Here is an 18,107-nt window from a genome sequence, read left to right on the forward strand (position 1 = left end):
GCAGGAGGGTAAGAGCTCTGCAGAGCCTAGGCTGCCTTTCATATGTTGACAGGGACCTGTTTGGAGCAGAGCTGGGCACTGCCATCCTGCACACTGCAGTGGTGGTGGTCCCCGATGCCCTTGGGGTGTCTGGCCCTGGCAAGGATTGGCTGCAGGCAGATACAAAACTCTCCTCTTTGTAGGAAACGTGACTTCTTCAACAAATCACAATTTCTAGAATTTCTGCCTCAGAGGGCCTCCATTTGTGCATCTGTATGTTTAGTTGGGGACCTTGCATTTACTGAGTCAGTGGGTGGTTCAGTGGAGGTCTTAGAATCAGAATGGGTTGGGTCGGAAGGGACCTTAGAGGTCATCTAGTTCTACTCCCTGCCTGGGCAGGGACACCTTCCACTGTCCCAGGTTTCTCCAAGCCCTGTCCAGCCTGGCCTTGGACACTTCCAGGGATCCAGGGGCAGCCAGAGCTGCTCTGGGCACCCTGTGCCAGGGCCTGCCCACCTTCCCAGGGAAGAATTTCTTCCATATGCATTCCATATGGCCAAACTTGCCTTTCTCCAGCTGAGCATTCACACAACATGCAATATGTAAAACACAGGCTTCTCAAGTGCTAAAAATCTCAAATGCATTCCTGCCATGAGCCAGATGATACTGTAAAATTTTGGATTACAGTTGCTAAATGTAGGACTTGGTTTAAAGATGAAAAAAAACATCAGACTTACTATGCTTCACCATATATTTCATCTAATGATGTATCTGGGATGTTTGGGGGTGCTGAGAATTGGATTTTTCTTTGCTGTTAGAGCACAGATTGCACATGAACAATCACAGCAGTGCTGCTGCCAACTATTTTCACCAATAGATCTTAAAATATATGTATTTGGGGGGTTAGAACTGCGGAGATGAGTTCTGCGGTGCTGTTTTAAGAAGAGTGAGGTTTATTTTCACAGTTTTATTTCTTTTTCAGTTGAATTTGGACAAGGGAGCCCATATGAGATGCTCAGGGCTGACAGCTCTTGCTTATGTCAGATGGGCAGTGTTGGGAAGATGCTGCTGGCAGAACTTGGATGCCACGAGTTTACAGGCTCAGTTTTGATGCAGAGAGTACTCAATAAAATGCAAGTGGGCATTCCTTTAAATGCCCTGTCTAAAATCCATCACTCACTGGACTTTTGTGGCAGAGCAGAGGCCCGAGCAGTCTGAATGCTGCTGTAGCCTGCTGAGTAGAGCTGTGGGCACTCCACACTATTTTCAGAGGCAGGGAGATACAAAGCAATTGCCTGCTCTTGGGAGACTGCTCGAGGCCTTGACTGGGGATGCATTGAAAGGAGGTATCTTGTGCTGTAGAAACAAGGATGTTATTTGTTTTCCATTGAACAAAAGATCTTCTTAAATTCTGGAGCCTGAGGTTTGCCCTGCTGGTGGTAGGGGAGCTGTTTTGCAGTCACGCAAATGGATGGAAAGGACTTTGAAAGCCCCCTGAAAATCCCTGCAAAACTTTTAACTTCTCTTTGACTCTGTCTGTGCTTTTCCTGCAGTGCTTTATGTAAGAGGCCTTCGTTCTGGCCTTCAGGACAAGCCTGGGTACATTCCTTGGCCTGAATGTCCTGCCAAGGAGGAGGACCTGGTGTATTTGAGAGGTGCCTCTCATGTGCAGGGAGAGCAGGAATGTCCCAGCGGTGTCTTGTGCCGGGTGGCTCAGGGCAGGTCTGTGTCCATCATGGGCACCGTGTGCAGGGCTGCTCCCCTGAGAACCCACAGCTTGGATGACCTGGCTGCCTCTCCCCAAATAGCACACAGAGCCCTGGGCAGCCTGTGCTAGTCTTTCCTCCTGAAGTGTTCCTCTCTTAGTAAAGGCTGTAATTAGATCCTTTGCTGGGTCGGAGCTTAGACAAAGAGACATCCTTCCTCCCTGCCCTGTTTGTTGACCTGGGGGCTGACTTGCACAGGGCCTGCCTGTGCTGCCCAGCAGATCCCAGTGACCTTCAGGTGAGGGATTAATGGGCTGGGATGCTCCAGCTTGCATTTGGAAGCATTATAATTGTCTTTGAAGAGCTATTCCATAGCAGAGCTCATGGCCAAGAGGAGAGCTGCACACACAGTGATCCTGCACGTCTGGACACAAGCAGGTTTACACAGCACCAGCCTTGCTGTAGGTGCACAAAGGAAAGCCTGGATGCTGAGGGAAGGCACTCAGTGTGCAGGCAGACACAGCAGAAGCAGATGCTGTTATTGTGAGCCAGATCAGTTGCAGCCGCTCGGCCCAGCTCTGGAATTATCAGCTCTTGCATCTTTGACCTCAAGTAACAGAATGAAAAAGGAAACTGATTTCCTGGTTTCCCTTTCCTAGCTGAGAGTCCTGCTGTAAGGGACCTTGACTAATGGTTTCACATGTTATTTTGCTCAAAGTGATGCTTCTGGCTGTGATGGGAAAAAGAGAGGAAAATGCTGGGGTGTCAAGGCTGAGCCTTGGGCACTGGTTCATGTTCTCACGCTTTGCTTTAGCTTTGTATTCTTGTGTCTCTCCCATTTCCACTTACAAGGGGCCAAACTTGCATAAAATATCAAGCAGGGAATCACCCTTCTAGCAGCCAGTGGTGGGAAGATTCTCTGTCCTCTGTCAGTGCAGATATCCATGGTCCCAATTGGTGCAGAACACCAGAAGCCAGGAGTGTAACTGAATATCAAGAGGGATAAGACAAGTGTGTAAGCAGCAGATCCACGAACGATGATGCAGGTGTATCCACCAGTTTTGGAACCCCTGTTTTACATGGGGCAGGAGCAGAGCTTGTATCAGTGAGGTTCTCCTAGCTCTTGTGGTTTCTCCACCAGGACTGTCTGCCATTGGAGCATGTGGTCACTGTTGTGCTGATGGCATGATTTACAGAATTACTTGGGAAATTAGGGTATTACTTTATGCATTTCTGCATCCCAGAAGCCTTCCTGTTGTTTGTGTTGCTGGGGGAAGTGGTTGGTTTTTGCTAGAATTCCGTACTTAGGTTTGGAGTGCTCTGTTTGACGTGTTGAAGAAATGAAGCTTCTGTTTCAGAGCTAGGCAGAGCCTGGCTGCAATCCTGAGGGAGCACATGGCATGGAGGTGCTTCCTGGCCTCTCCCCAGCACCACTGGTGCTTTTCATCTGGCTGAACACACTAAGGGGACACTTTTCCAGAAGCACTGGCAGCTGAGAGTGATGTGATACCCCTATTCATCTATGGATCACTGGAGTTTCTGTGCTGGCTGCCTCGGAGAGACCTGGAAAAGTGTGTCTGTCCTTCCAGAGTGTAGGAAACTGCTGCTTCTCCACTGTGAAGTTGTGTCAAATTCTTTATGAATCTCCTGGTAACAGTGGGAGTGCCACTTCATTTGCATGGCTGAAGTGTTGAGTCACGTTAAAATTAGCTGTTTTTCACTTGAGTAGCAAGCCATTTCCCTGGGGATATGACATTCTTGTCCCTTGGCTCTCCTTCCCACCAGAGTCTGGGCTGCAGGAGCCTGGAGTTAGTTCACAGAGGAGCACAGGGAGAATAAGGCAGAGCAGGCACGACACTGAACAAACATACATGAGTGTATTTATATATGACCTTGGAAAACAAGACAGGCCTTGGCATCCCATCAGATGTCAGGTATTTGGGGGCTGGGTGTTGGCCCATGTTTCATGCAGTGGTATCTGCAGACGTGAGCACCCAGGAGTGAGGGAGCCATGCCATAAATCCCAGAAGGCTCCTGAGCCTGTGCACTCTTAGCTATGGTTCTGTTGGACTCTTCTTGCCTCTCTGAAAGTGCCAGCCAGTATTTCCATTCCACACATTCAATTGCTTTTAGTAGTGGTCTACACATGACTGGGCACTTTGGACTAAATTTTTGTACTATTGGAGAACTTTAGTCCAGAATTGGATTTCTGGAGTTTGGTTACTCTGTGCTCAGAAGGGCAGGTGAGGACATATTTGTTGGCCAGAGCAGTTTTCAGTGTCACTCTTACCTTGTACTGCTGCACAGTAACAAAGATTATCTTGCTTTTCCAGGGAAGGGAATGAACCTGGGGATTCCATGAAAATCACCTACCGTGAGCTGCTGCACAAAGTCTGCCAGTTTGCCAACATCCTCCGCAGCCAAGGTACACAGCTGGGGCAACAGGAGCACTGGATACTGGGGAGGCATTTGGCCAAGGGTTTGGAGATTGGGGTCACTGCCTTTGTGGTTGAGTAATTCTCATCAATTTGCTTTGCAACGCACAGATTTGTCCCTGTCTTTCTTTGTGAAAACTGATCAGCGCTGCTCGTGTCAGCTCTACAAGGAAGAAATCAGAGCTCAAAAATTCATGCTCTGGGGTTTTCCAACAAGCACTGGGCTCTGATTACTTTCCTGTTTCATTCAGGGAAGCAGATGAGAACATGGAGTGTTCATTGCCATCATCTCTCAAGAGCCATAGTGCTTGAAAGGCAAAACCCAAGGCTGCTTCAGCTCCAACTCCAGCTGAAGCTTTATTGTGTGCATATAAATGTGGAACTAAAATAATTGATTTATTTCTATAACGTGTTGTTTTGCCGTGTAACATGCTCCTTTTGACAAATGCCACATTCACTTTCCCTGTGCAGGGGTGAAAAAAGGAGACCGGGTTTCCATCTACCTGCCAATGATTCTGGAGCTGGTCATAGCCATGCTCGCCTGTGCCAGGATTGGAGCTCTGCACTCTGTTGTGGTAGGAACAAGCTCTTTGTGCTGCTCTTGGTGCTAAGCTCTAAGGAGAGCAGCTCTTGGTTTGGGAGAGGAGCTGGAAAAATAAGTGCTGACCATGAGATGGATGGAAGCTCAATTAAGAAAGCTGCTGTTTCCTGGCATTAACTATGCAATGAGCTCCTTTAGCTCTCTCCATCAGTGCCTGGTGGTGAATCATTTGCCTTGGGTGAATGGCACAGCAGCTGTGGGGGTTTGGGGCTGGGTTTCTGTGTGTCCTTGCTGACTCTGCTGTGTTGTCCCTGGCAGTTTGCAGGTTTCTCTGCAGACTCCCTGTGCGAGCGGATCCTTGACTGTGGTTGCTGTCTCCTCATCACGGCAGGTAAAACACACACCTGAGCCACTCTCTTCCTGTTGCCTGGCTAAGAGATCTTTATTTTAAAAGCCTGGAAGGAGCACAAGGAGGGGCAGTGCCTCAGCTGAGCCTCGCAAAGTGGGTGCAGTATTGTTAGCTGTGCCCAAATGTTCTTCCCACTCCAAACATGTGGTGAAACCTCCAAGCAGCCCCTCAGTTTGTCCTGTAAAGCTTGATGTCACCAGCTGCTAATAGCATGTTTCCAAACACTTCTCATCCATGTTTCTGCTGAAAATCAGCCAGATGTTTACAAGATGTACCATGAGGCGGGCCTAACTTAAGAATTCCCACCCTTTCCAGTTTCAAAGACATTTCTGCTGTAGCTCCCAGCCTTGTAAAGCAAAGGATAAGAGTGTGGCAGTAGTTGCATGTCAGCCCACTGCATTTCCCCAGCTGTTTTTTCAAAAAGTGCAATAAATAGTGTTTTTATTAATTCCCATGGCATGGAAAGGACCCACTAAGCTGCAGTCCGCTCTGGATGCATTGGATTATTTCCCAGAGAATATTCCCAAGAGATTTGTCAGGTCAAACTGGGACCTCTCCCAGAGAAGGAATTCCACCATGTCTTTTGGCATCTGTTTCTCTAGGCTAAAAGGGTGCATTAGGAAAGCTTTCCCTTCAGCTGCTTGTCTGCTTCCCCTCGCTCCAGTGCATGAGCTCTGCTCTGCCCTCCTTGAAACTTCTTGTTGCTCCAGCTGTCCCAGGCTGCCTTGGCTGGGAAGCCCCTCTGATGTTTCCCTCGCCATTTTGCAGATGCCTTTTATCGAGGGGACAAACTGGTCAACTTGAAGCAGATTGCAGACGATGCCATCCGGAAATGCATAGACAAGTAAGTTTGGATTCCCCCCCTTGTAGAAAAGGGCATTGCTGCCAGAATCTTCTGCACAAATGGGAGTTGTCATAGGTGGGCAGACTCTGCAGCAGGACTGACACAAACAGTCATCAGATGTTACAGAAAGGGAAATAATCCTGCTGAAATGACTTTGCCAAGCTTACAGACACAGCATCTGTGTGAAACTGAACGTGGGTTTGTGTGTTAGATCAAACATGGAAATTCGGGGCAGATAGTCTGCACGTTAGAAATTCACACTCTTTAAGAAAACGTAAGTCTTTATGTCTGTAGAAATAGGTACCTGGGAGGACAGAAGTGATCCTGAAGCTGGGAATTAACTGGTGGAGACTGTGTTGATACCCTGAACCGGTTGAAGGGAAATAAGATCATTCTGTCAGTGTTTTGTAGGCTATCTTTGCCCTCACTAAGGGGCAAACACCTACGCCTTTCCTTGATGTATAATCACACTATGGAAGCCTTTCCTCCCTCTGAGACAGTCAGTCATGCCTAGGGATTGGAGCAGCCACTAACATCTGGTAGGGGGGCTTGTTCCTGGTCACAGGCAGGCAAATTTGTAAGGAATGTCCACAGCAGTGTCCTGGGAGAAGGACTTGTAGGACCCCCACTTTCTCCCCGGGAATCACACCTGATAAATCCCAGTAAGCTGTGCAGACTGTTCCTGCTCTCAGAGCTGTTCCTGTGGCTGGTGTTCTTCAAAGTTCATGGTACACCACAAAGTTCATGGAGTGTGCATCGCAGCAAATGCTCCAGCTGAACAAAAAGAGCTCCAGGCCCCTGCCCTGCCTCCAGTGCTGGCTGTGAACCCCAGGAAGGACTGGCTCAGCCCCTGAGCAGCCCAGTGTGACAGCTCCTGCCTTTTACAGGGGATCCTCTTTGAAAAAGTGCATCGTGGTGAAGCACCTGGGCAGGGAAGAGATAGCAGTGGATGGGACCTGCAGCAAGTCTCCTCCTCTGAAAAGGCTGTGCCAGGAAGTGCAGGTGTGTTCCTGATGGGATGAGAGGGGGGTTTTATTACCATGAGCCTGAGACCAGCAAATTGATCAGTGCAAAACCACTGCAGTGGTTCCTGAATGCTTCTTTTCTATCTCCTGTTCCTGTTTCCATCCCTTCTTACTGACGTTGTCATGTGAGTGGTCTGAGAAATGGTTCCTTTTCCTTAACAAGATCCTCTCTCTGCTGCTTCCTTTAACACCCTCACAAGCTCCCAGCCCACAGGACCCCTGGGTACATCTTCCAAAGCCACTAAGAACAAGATGCCCGTTTTCCTCTGCCTAGTACAAGGCTTTTCCTTCCTAACCCTTTGTCTCTCTCCCCTTTTGTGCAAAGACCAACGCAGTGCTGCACTGTAGCTGTGACAGTGGCAGCAGGAGAGGAAACCCAGGAGATTTGTGCTCATGGCGTGAGATCAGGGCAGCAATCCTCTGCTGAGAGCAGTGCAGGGTCTGTGCAGCTGGCACAGGGACTCTGGCAGCTCTCGGGCTGGGACTTTGCAACTGAAAGCAGATGAAAGGATGTGGGCCAGACATATGGGATGAGATGGGGATGGGAGAAGGAGCTGTGGCTACCTGCTGAGCTTCTGAGGCTACTGAGCAGCCCTGCTATGCCCAGCCCTGAAGTTACATTCAGCTACCCCACAGCTCCAAGTCTTGCCACGTTGTCTTCTGTCACTGTGTTGGGTGATTATTTGCACTGAGTTATCCCCAAGCTGCTGCTGGCTCAGAAATGGGTTGTGTCTGGGAAGTATTTGAGCTTTAGACTTTCAGGAGGAGTGGTCTGTGCACATCCCTGGAACAAGAAGATTCTCTACGTTTGAGTTACCTTCCCTCATTCAGCGGTGTTAATTTTATTGGAGTGTTGCTCTTTGTTTGACAGCCTGGCCATGTTCCTTGGCCTGCTCTGCCCCTTCTCTTGTGAGGGCAGAGTAGATGCAAAGGAATGGGAAAACTGGAGCAGACCAGCCTTCCTGTGTGAGGTTTCCCTGGCAGGGTGATTGCAGGCAGCCTGTCCCTGTACTGGTTTCAGTGGGTGAGATTTTTGTGCAGAATGTCCTGGAGGGAGGCTGGAGGGTGTCTCTTACCCTTTGACTCTCTTTAGTTTACTTGTTTCAACACCTTATTAAGGATTCTTTCCCTTGTAGATGCATTTTTACTGTCATATTGGTTTGTGTGAAACTATTGGATGGTCTGTGGGCTGTGTGCTGCCTCTGTGCCTCTGTTCCCAGCCAGCCATGTCCAGGGAGTGGCCTTGGGGACCTGCCTTGGGGGCAGCTGGTACCCAGGGAAGGTAATGGAAATGGGCAGGCTTCTGTTAAGAGGGCATCTCCTGGCCTGGCCCTGGATCTGAGCATTTCCCAGCCTGCCAGGGTAATTTCCCAGCATCTGTGCCTGTGGGCTTCCAGCTCCCTGCCTGCAAAGCCCGGTGTGGATCCTTCACTTCCCAGATTTCACACCCTCTTTGTGGATTTTTAACAGGAAAAAAAGACTGAAAGCTCACAGAGACTCCATCCCAAGGTATTTACACACAGCACTGCCTTCCTCTTTTTGGCACCTCCTCTCTGCTTCCCATGCAGCTCCCCACCTCCCTTAACTGCTCTGGCTGCCCATCCACACATGCCCTCCTAACCATGGTGCCAGCAGCTGCATGTCAGTGACAGCCCCCAGCCAGCTTGGCAGAGCTGCCCATGGTGTGGGGGTGAATGCAGTGCCACCAGTGCTTCCAGGAACAGACCCACATCCATGACCCCTGGGCACAGGCTGGTGTGCTGCTGGGGGAGTGCAGAGCCACTGGGGTGCAGTCTCAGCATCCAGGTCAAGGTTTGGCTCTCTGCCTTTCAAAAGCAGCTCTCACAATGCACTTCCCTTTGGGGGAGGTCACCTGCAGCTTCCTGGCCACAGGCAGCAAACCTGCATCTCCAGATGGAGATCAAGATGGACTCTGCTTGCCTCATCCAAGGAGCTGTGGCCTCTGGACCCCCAGAGCAGGCAGGCAGAGACACACAGTGCCATGGGTCTGACCTCCTCCCTGGGGCACTAGAGGCTAGGTGCTGAATCAGGGATCCTTCAAGGAGGGATGCAAGAGAAAACTGCTGGATAGCCTTGGGCTTGGTTACCTGGTGCCTTGCTGGGAGCTTGCTGGTGGGACAGAGTTGTGGAAACTGCTTTGGCACGTAAAACCAGGAGCCCTGGGAGTCCATGAAAGCTTTCCAAGTGGGCTTAGTTGTGCCAAACTGTCAAGCATCTGGTGTCCCCTGCACCACATGTGCAGGAGCTATGTGCTGGGCTGTGGCGTCCCAGTGCCTCCAGATGTCTCATGAACATCTTTAGGGCTGCAGAGAGTCACCATGTGGCTGCTCTCTGTGCGCCCAAACTGAGGGAGCTGTGACAAGTCTGGCTTTGTGAGGAGGAAGTGTGCAGGGCTCTGGGTCAGGTGCCTGCCCTCACAGAGATGTGAGAAGTGGGGGTCTGAGCTGAGGCTGGGGTGTGTTCCCTGCCCAGATTCCCCCAGGCTTCTCTGAGGAAAGGTGAGAAGGTCAGGGGAGGTTAAGTCTTGCTGTGAACTGTGCCACCACCCTGGAGAGGTGGGCAACCAGACAACCCTGAGGGTGACCTCTGCCCATGAGCCACATGCTTGGTGGCTCTGTCACAGTTCTGGCATCTTCAATCAGCCAGTGCTGGATGACTCTGCATTGGTGCAGCTTTTTACCAGGGTAGTTATTTCTTAAAAACCCAGATTTTTTGGGGGGCCTGCAGGGGCCAAGCAGTGTGAGCTGCTGTTTGTCTCAGGCCGTGCTGCTGTCGGGGTCCCCACCAGGTGTGTGGGACAGGTGGCTGTGGGACTGTGGGACATGTGGCTGTGCTTGCTGCTTGGCTGTGGGACTGCAGCTCGGGGCAGCCCCACAGGGCAGGAGGAGCCTGATTGTGGGAACAGCCCAGAGCAGCTGCTGCCACCCACGGGGGTTCATCACCCTTACCTGTGGTCTGGACACTCTGCTTCAGGTCTTGCAGCCAGACCGTGTTGAAAGTTGTTCCTTGTGGCTGTGGGCTGTGGAAAGGAGCTTTGGGAGTGGGAGCTGCAGCTCTGGTGCATGGTTTGCAGCAGGCTGTGCTGTGAACACTCTCGATGGCCCGTGAGGGGGCCGAGCTTTGGGCTGTGCTCCTCATCCCCCCTCTCTTGTTTTTGGACAAGGCTGTTTCCAATCTCATCTTTCCTCAGACCCCCTGGAACCCAGCCATGGACACGTGGTGGCACGAGCTGATGCGTGGTGCCAGCACAGAGTGTGAGCCCGAGTGGTGCGACGCCGAGGACGAGCTCTTCATCCTCTACACGAGCGGCTCCACTGGAAAGCCCAAGGTGTGCTCCCAGCTCCCTGCACAGGACAGGCTGAGCCCCACCAACCCCACAGCTGAGGGAACTGGTGAGGGGGAGTTGGGAGGCCCCAGCAGGAAGAGGAGCTGCAGAGGTCTTGGAAAGAGGCTGTGCTGGTCATTCCTGCTCAGCTGCTGTTGGAGCTCAGTGATGCTCAGCTGGGCCTGGCAGGGTGAGAATGATGGTGGGAGCTCACCCTGACATTCCTGTGTATTCTCCTCACAGGGTGTGCTGCACACCGTGGGTGGGTACATGATTTTTGCTGCCACCTCCTTTAAATACGTGTTTGATTACCAACCTGAGGATGTGTACTGGTGCACGGCCGACATCGGATGGATAACGGGCCATTCCTACCTCACCTACGGCCCCCTGGCAAACGGGGCCACCAGCGTGTTGGTGAGTGCTGTGTGCCATGGTGTGCTTTCCCTCCAGGAAAAGGGAGGTGGTGATGCTGAGCTGCATCCCTGCATTGCTCCGTGATGGTGTGCAGGGCTCTGTGAGGAAGGGTGGTGCTCTCAAGGAGGGCATGGTGGCTGCTCGGGGGAGTAGTCTGTGCATGGCTTTTGGCTGGTTAATTTTTTCAAATGCTCCCGTTTGTTTTCCATAAAAGTACAAGCCTTGTGTACCAATGGAGCCAGGGCTGCTCTGACTTAATGGAAAAACTCGATCAGGGAGGGATGTTTTCCCTGCTGATGCTGATTTGACAACTTGCTGTTTATCTCCTGTGCCTGTATCTCTCTTGGCAGTGTAAGAGATCAGGGAGCCAGAGACATGTGCTCAAGAATCCCCAGGGAAATGCGAGCAGGAAAATCACTGTTATGTTGGGGGAGGCCTTTAGGAGTTCTTGGTGCTTTGGGTTGTGATTGTGTCACAGTGTTTGGACCACTTGCCCTTTGCCATGTGGGCAGGGTCCTTTGGGTTTCTGGGACTGTCACTGTGGGGGCCACCCAAGTGCCCGTGCTGCAAGGGGGTGTCAGGGGACATCTGCTAGGATGAGGGGGGATGACATCAGCCCACTGAGGGGGGTCCTTCACCTGGGCTAGTTTCACTGTGTGGTACCCCTGTAAGGACATGCTGGGGTCCAGCTGCTGTTTGGCTCCTCCTGCTTGGGCAGGTGCTGCAGGTGGGGAGCAGGGAGGAACAGCTGTGTCACTGCTCTGTCTCCTGCTCAGTTTGAAGGTGTCCCCACCTACCCAGATGTTGGCAGAATGTGGAGCATCATTGACAAGTACAAAGTGACCAAGTTCTACACAGCACCCACGGCCATCCGGCTGCTGATGAAGTACGGCGAGGAGCCTGTCAAAAAGTGAGTGCCAGTCCCCGTGGCATGAGGACAGTGGCTGTGCACAGCAGGGCTGAGTGGAAGATGCCAAAATGATCCAGGTCTCCTCTCTTCCCCTGTGGAAGAGTGCTGAGAAAGGTCTGACTTGAACCTGGAAAGTCCATTTTGGGTAGTGCAGGAGTTCCTGCAGGCTCTGCTGTGCAGCAGGCTCACAGCTCCATAGCCTGCTGAGCCCCTGCCAGCCCCCTCCTCTCTGCAGGCACAGCAGGAAGTCCCTGAAGGTGCTGGGCACTGTGGGTGAGCCCATCAACCCTGAGGCCTGGCTGTGGTACTACCGTGTGGTGGGAGAGGAGAGGTGTCCCATTGTGGACACGTTCTGGCAGACAGAAACAGTGAGTCCTTGCTGGCTGTCCCTGGCACCTCTCTGTCCCTTGTGCTCCCTGCAGGGCCTCTTTGCAGGTTTCCCATAGTGGGGATTTGGGGTCTTTGGGGACTTGTTTGGTCTGCCCAGGGAACTCTGATGTGCCCCTTCTCTTCCTATCCTGGAACTCAAACAGGCTCCAAGGGGAAACCTTCCTCTCCTAAGTGTCTCTTCCAAACACTGCTCTCCTGCCCCTCTTTGTCTCCCCCAGCAGTTCCAAAGCTTTGTGCCTAGATTCCCCATCCACTGCCATATCCTTCCCAGGGCCCATCTCCCACCTGCTCTGAGTAGCCCTGACTGAGATGTGCTGTTCCCAGAGCTGATGGCACAGCTGTGGGATGGACTGGCATGGCCCAAACCCACTGGTTTTTGCCTCTCTTTGCAGGGAGGCCATATGCTGACACCCCTTCCTGCTGCCACCCCCATGAAGCCAGGCTCTGCTGTGAGTACTTGTGTTCTCTCCAGGAGCCTCAGCAGGGCCCTGTCTGTGCCATGGCTGGGTGGTTGCAGCCTGCCAGGGGGTATGGGGACAGTGGGGCACGTGGGGAGGTGGCCATCACCCAAAATTCCAGGCCCTGTACAGCCACACTCATGGGCCCCGTGTACCACAGCTCTCCAAAGCTGCCCTTGCCCTGCCTCCCAGTCCCTCTGGTTAATGGGGGTCTAATGCAGGGATTCACCTCCATCTCTCCTTTCTCCCTGGTCTTCATGGCAGACATTCCCCTTTTTTGGTGTGGTCCCTGCCATCCTGAGCGAGTCGGGGGAAGAGCTGGAAGGAGAAGCAGAAGGTTACTTGGTAAGGAAGGGCTGATCTTCCCCACCCTCCCTTTGTCCATTCCCTGTGAGCTCTGGGACATTCCTGGTAGAATACCCACATCTTTTGGCCCAGGGAAGGGGTAGAGTTCACCATCCCTGGAAGTGTTAAAAAAATGTGTGGAGGTGGCACTTGAGGACATGGTTTTGTGGTGAATGTGGGTGATGGTTGGACTTGGGGAGTTTTTAAGGACACCCTTAGAAGTGATTCTACCTCCACTAACTCTGGTCCACACAAGGAACCCCTTTGGGTAGTGGGAACTCCCTCCAAGGCCACAACTTCGTGGGAGCTTTTATAGCTGATCACTAAATGCACTTGTGCATGTGGGCAAGGCAGGAGGATGGGAACAACTGCTCAGCCAAGCTCCTTCCCCCTCGCCAAAGCTGGTGAGATTTTCCCAGTGGATCAACACCGGCAGCAAGTGTCTGAGTGCTACTCCTGGCTGTCTCTGATATCTCTCTCACCATGGTGCAAACCTGGGTTATGGGTTTGGCTGTCAGTGCCTGAGCTGTGTGTTTTTCACCCCAAGGTGTTTAAGCAGCCCTGGCCAGGGATCATGCGCACGCTCTACGGAAAGCACCAGCAGTTTGAAACCATTTACTTCAAGAAGTTCCCTGGGTACTATGTGACAGGCGATGGTAAGGTGCTCACAGGGGCCTGGGGACAGCAGTGGAAATCTTGCCCTGTCCTGCCCTCAGAATCTCTTATCAGTTGCTCCAAGGGCTGGCACTGCTGTCTCACACTCATTTCTGGCTATTTTTAGGTTGCAGAAGAGATAAAGATGGTTATTACTGGATCACAGGGCGAATTGATGACATGTTGAATGTTTCTGGTAAGAAGGAGTTTTGTCTTCAGCGGGGACCAGTGTACTTTCTGACACCTTGCTTTGTGACACTTCTGCATCCATTTCATAAGCCACCTGCTTTATGGGGATGGTTCTGCATCTGTGATTCTTCCCAGCAATCTGTCCTCAAAGTGGATCCAGTTGCTGGGTCAGGGTTATTTCAGGGACACACGAGCCTGTGACTTGGTGACTTACTGCACCATTTTCTCTGGAGACAAAGCCTTGGAGGGAAGGAACCTTCTGTAACCGGCCAAGGCATCTCTGTTGAAGGATTTGGGCCACAGGGAATCACAGATTTTGGGCAGGACTATGGAATTGCTAATCTAAACTGCTGCTCCATGGAGGGCTCACCTCAAAGCTGGATCAGGCTGCTCAGAGCTCTGAAGATTCTCCCACCTCTCTAGACTGAGTCTTTTTGATTCAGCTGCTTCTCAGCCCATCATTTTCCATATACTCTATTTATGTAGTTCCCTCCATCCTTTCTTGGAGCCTGTATCCTCCAGGTATGTCCTGCTGGCTCTGAGGTGCTGCTTTACTTGTCCCTGGATCAAATCAGATCCTTTCACCTGACCAGCAGAGCCTGATACTCCACCAACTGATCATTCTGGGAGTTGATCACCTTCCTGTTGGGGTGGAATGTCAGAGCACAGGTACAGAAGCAGAGGTGTGCAGGGCTGAGTTGTGCCCCTGCCCAGGACATGGTGTGTCATTGCCCCTCCTTACAGCATTGGGCTGGAGCCTGGGCTTTGCAGATCCAGCCTTTTCCTCTGCACCTTCCTGCTGACCATGTGGGCAGGTCTCCTCTTGCCAAGTCCAGCTCCTCCTCAGCCCGTGCTTTGGAAGGGCACCACTGTGACCTGTTGGTGATCTGTTCCAGAAAGCATCCTGAAGGTGGGAGGGGGGACAGCCAGGGGAGGTGGCTGACAGCTGGCAGCTTCCAGAGCTCTGCAGAAATGAGTTTCGCTCTCCAGCTCTTGTCCTTTCTCCAGCACTGATGCTCTCAGATTTGTAGTTCAGGGCCTTTTACAGGCTCAGGCCTCTTCCTGCAGTCCTGTAAAGCTCTGCCTCCTCCTTGTTTCCAGGCCACTTGCTGAGCACGGCAGAGGTGGAGTCGGCCCTGGTGGAACACGCGGCAGTGGCCGAGGCTGCCGTGGTCAGCCACCCGCACCCCCTGAAGGGCGAGTGCCTCTACTGCTTTGTGACCCTGAGAGAGGGACACGAGTTCACCAAGAACCTCACGGATGAGCTCAAAAAACAAGGTAGCAACAGCCAAATATTGGGGAGCAGGCAGGGGGAGGAGAGGTGATGGAGGGGTTAAGGGCTTGAGTGCTTGCCTGTGGTCTGGGGAATGCAGCGTGGACGACTGCCACAAGGTGCCTCTTGATTACAGAGCACTGCTGACAAAGACTAAAATTAGTTCTCCTGGCCCTTGGCTGCTCATGTGATGCCATCTCTGCCTCATGGCAGCCCTGTGAGGGCCTGGGGTGCTCAGCAGGCTTTTGTTTGCAGCAGGGCTCTCCCTGGCAGACAGACATCCTGGGAGGATCACGGGGTTTCTTTAGGGTGGTGCTCTGCATGTTTGTGCTCTGCTCTCAAAGAGCTTCTTCACTGCAAACTGCTGCATTGAATACACAAAACAGACTCATGGCAGCTTCTCTGGAGGACCCAAGAGTGAATCAATCCTTGCTCTGTCAAAATGGTCATGGTGTTGGCTGTAGCTGTTAGAGAGGTCTCTGGAAGATGGAGGGAATGAATAAATGAGTGCTCTCACTGTTGGGGAGATGTCCATATGGCCCTGTTGGCATTGCAGATCTTGCTGTCCCCTCCCACCGTGTGGAGGATCAGCCCCAGGCATTGCCCTGCTGGGTGTCCCAGGAGCTGAGTTCTGTATCTTAACCTTCTATCCTTACTGGAAAAGATGTGTGGCTTCTTGTCCCTACAATGAAATTTATTTTTTTTTGCAGTCAGAGAAAAAATCGGGCCCATAGCAACACCTGATTACATCCAGTACGCCCCCAGCCTGCCCAAAACCCGCTCAGGTGAGTTCCAGGGATGGTGCTGGGGAGGACTGGACGGTTCCTGCCAGTGGAAGTTGATCAGTCCTGCTCTGCTTGTCCAGGGCTGCTCAGATTAGGGGAGGTGCAAGCTCAGGGTGAGCAGGATGCACAGGTCTGGTACTTCCCACTTCTGCTAAGGATGCTGAAGAGATATCCTGACTCCTGGGAGAGGGGCTTTTTGTATGGACAGATAATGAAGGTCAAGGAGGGGTGGTTTTAAACTGGTGGAGGGCAGGTGTAGATTAAAGAGACAGAAGGAAGGAATTGTTCCCTGTGAGGGTGGGCAGGCCTTGGCACAGGGTGCCCAGAAAAGCTGTGGCTGCCCCTGGATCCCTGTAAGTGTCCAAGGCCACGTTGGACAGAGCTGATCTTTAAGGTCCCTTCCAACCCAAACCACTCTGAGATTCCGACTCCTGCTTCCTTTTCTTGGTTGTCATTACAGGAAAGATCACCAGACGGATATTAAGGAAGATTGCCAAAAATGACCATGATCTGGGGGACATCTCCACCTTGGCAGACCCGGGCATCATCAAACAGCTTTTCAACAGCAGATGTGACACTAAGCAGTAGCAGCAGGACCTGTCCCTGCTGAGCAGAACAGTGGCAGTGGCACCTGATGAGCAGGTCCCTCCAACAGCCGCTGCCTGCCCAGGAAGAAAACCTTCACCTGTTGAATTGAATGTACCAATCGTAGGAACGAGGGGAGTCTGGCTCTGGAGAGGCCGTGTCCATGCCCTGGATGAGGTGTCTGTTATGTTCCAGATGGATGTCACACATCTGAGGGTCAGCCTGCTACACAGAGGGACTCGTCCTCCTCCCTTTTCAGCACCTCGTTCTTGATTTTAATTTAATTTGGGGGGGTGGGGAAGAGGCTGTTAATTTACTTTTATGTCCTGGAGGGGCCCTTGTGCACAGTGGGAAGGAGCTTTGGGGGTTGGAGGGGAAGTGATGCTGGAGTTACTCAATGCAGACAGGCCTGGGAGGTGCATCTGCCACTGCCCACAGAGCAGCTGAGCTTCCTTTTGTTCTCGGAGTGCTGCAAGTTGCAGGAGCGCTGCAGCAGCCACATCTTCACTGCACAGCCATGCTCATCCTGCATCCACTGTCCTCCTGCTAGCACAGCTTCCTGGAGCCTCCAGGTGAGTGGGGCAAGGCTCCAGGGAGCTCTGGGCTTTAAACAGGATTTTTGGGGCAATGTGATACCAAGATCTGCTGTTTCCTCACTGTATTGTGCCAGCTGGTGCATTGTCCCCAGTCCAGGGTCCTTCACTGGCCATGGACACTGCAGGGAGGCAGGAAGGGAAAAGCCTTGGTGTGACATGTTCCATAGAGCCCTGGTTCCTCCAGCCCTGCTGCCACCAGCTCACAGCTGAACCAGAGCTGGAGCAGCTGAATGTTCCTCTTGTGTCCTGGAGGAGGACTGGGAGCTGTTACACCAAAGGATGGAGGGGGGATGGAGCCAGGCAGAGGCAGCTTTCCCATGGCACCATGACCACTGCTGTAGCAGAGAAACCAAGGCAGGCAGGGCTGTGGGAGTCCTACACATTTCCTCATCAGGAAAAAATGGTGGGAGATGTTTAAAGTCAGTGTTTGCTGATCAGAACTAAAGGCCCCCAAACCTCTTTCCCAAGAGCCTGACCACCACCACGGTCCTGCCAAAGCCATCCTTCCTCCAGTGAAGGACATTTAACTCCAGCCAGGGCTGAGCTGGGGCTGATACCTCCTTTGCAATGTCTCCATGAAACCTGCATGTGAACTGTCTTGATTTTGCACTTAAACCAAAGGAGAACTGGGTTTTAAAACTTGCTGCAACAGCTGTTTTGGGGAGTGCCAGTGGACAGGGATTACCTGCAACCTGAGCTGACTTGGGGCTGGAAAGGAGGAGCAGCTCTGGTTAGGGGTGCTCAGGGCTGATGTTGGGGTGCTCTGCTGGGCTGTTGGCCAAGTCCCAAATCTCACTTGTTACCTGCTGCTCTCACTGGCACAGCACCTGTGTCACCTGTAACCTTGGTGCCTGCCTGTGTCCCATGTGCCCCCACAGCTCTGTACCACTGGATTGTGCCACCTTGGTGACAAGGATTCCTCAGTCGTTGTTCCTCCTGTTACTCTTTATCAGCTATGTAATTTTGGCTGGAAAACAGTGAGAATTTAATGCAAAATGGAATAAAAATTCAAGAAAACAAAATGGAAACAGGCTTGGAGTGTGTGAGGGTGGTAGGTACTTGTGTGCTGTTGAGTCCAGGGTGTTCAGCGCAGAAACCAGGATTGGTGATGGGGAGGGGCAGGTTCCTACCAGCATGATGCTTTTCCATGGACTGGGATTCACTGTGCCTGGCTGTGCTGGCTCCAGGGCAGCAGCCTGAGCCTCAATTTCTCTCTGGTCTCC

At 52.1% G+C, this 18,107-nt stretch overlaps 1 protein-coding gene across 2 annotated transcripts in view; it reads left to right on the top strand.

Annotated features, from left to right (window-relative positions):
* The window catches only part of ACSS2 (acyl-CoA synthetase short chain family member 2), a 30,987-nt gene extending 13,081 nt beyond the window's left edge, over positions 1-17,906 (top strand). The window contains exons 3-19 of one of the 2 annotated variants that reach the window (XM_014876092.2): positions 4,019-4,110; positions 4,592-4,695; positions 4,980-5,052; positions 5,839-5,914; positions 6,802-6,916; positions 8,410-8,448; positions 10,151-10,288; positions 10,529-10,699; positions 11,476-11,609; positions 11,845-11,977; positions 12,392-12,448; positions 12,722-12,802; positions 13,350-13,458; positions 13,584-13,652; positions 14,747-14,923; positions 15,629-15,703; positions 16,164-17,906. In XM_014876092.2, the coding sequence (XP_014731578.2) occupies positions 4,019-4,110; positions 4,592-4,695; positions 4,980-5,052; positions 5,839-5,914; positions 6,802-6,916; positions 8,410-8,448; positions 10,151-10,288; positions 10,529-10,699; positions 11,476-11,609; positions 11,845-11,977; positions 12,392-12,448; positions 12,722-12,802; positions 13,350-13,458; positions 13,584-13,652; positions 14,747-14,923; positions 15,629-15,703; positions 16,164-16,291 (1,771 nt within the window). In that variant the 3' untranslated portion in view covers positions 16,292-17,906. The remainder of the gene's footprint in view (positions 1-4,018; positions 4,111-4,591; positions 4,696-4,979; positions 5,053-5,838; positions 5,915-6,801; positions 6,917-8,409; positions 8,449-10,150; positions 10,289-10,528; positions 10,700-11,475; positions 11,610-11,844; positions 11,978-12,391; positions 12,449-12,721; positions 12,803-13,349; positions 13,459-13,583; positions 13,653-14,746; positions 14,924-15,628; positions 15,704-16,163) is intronic. The other variant, XM_014876093.2, reaches the window with a different exon arrangement.
* The last annotated feature ends 201 nt before the right edge of the window (positions 17,907-18,107 follow it).

The sequence above is a fragment of the Sturnus vulgaris genome, chromosome 17 (assembly GCF_052056855.1).
Source record: "Sturnus vulgaris isolate bStuVul1 chromosome 17, bStuVul1.hap1, whole genome shotgun sequence".
NCBI lineage: Eukaryota > Metazoa > Chordata > Aves > Passeriformes > Sturnidae > Sturnus > Sturnus vulgaris.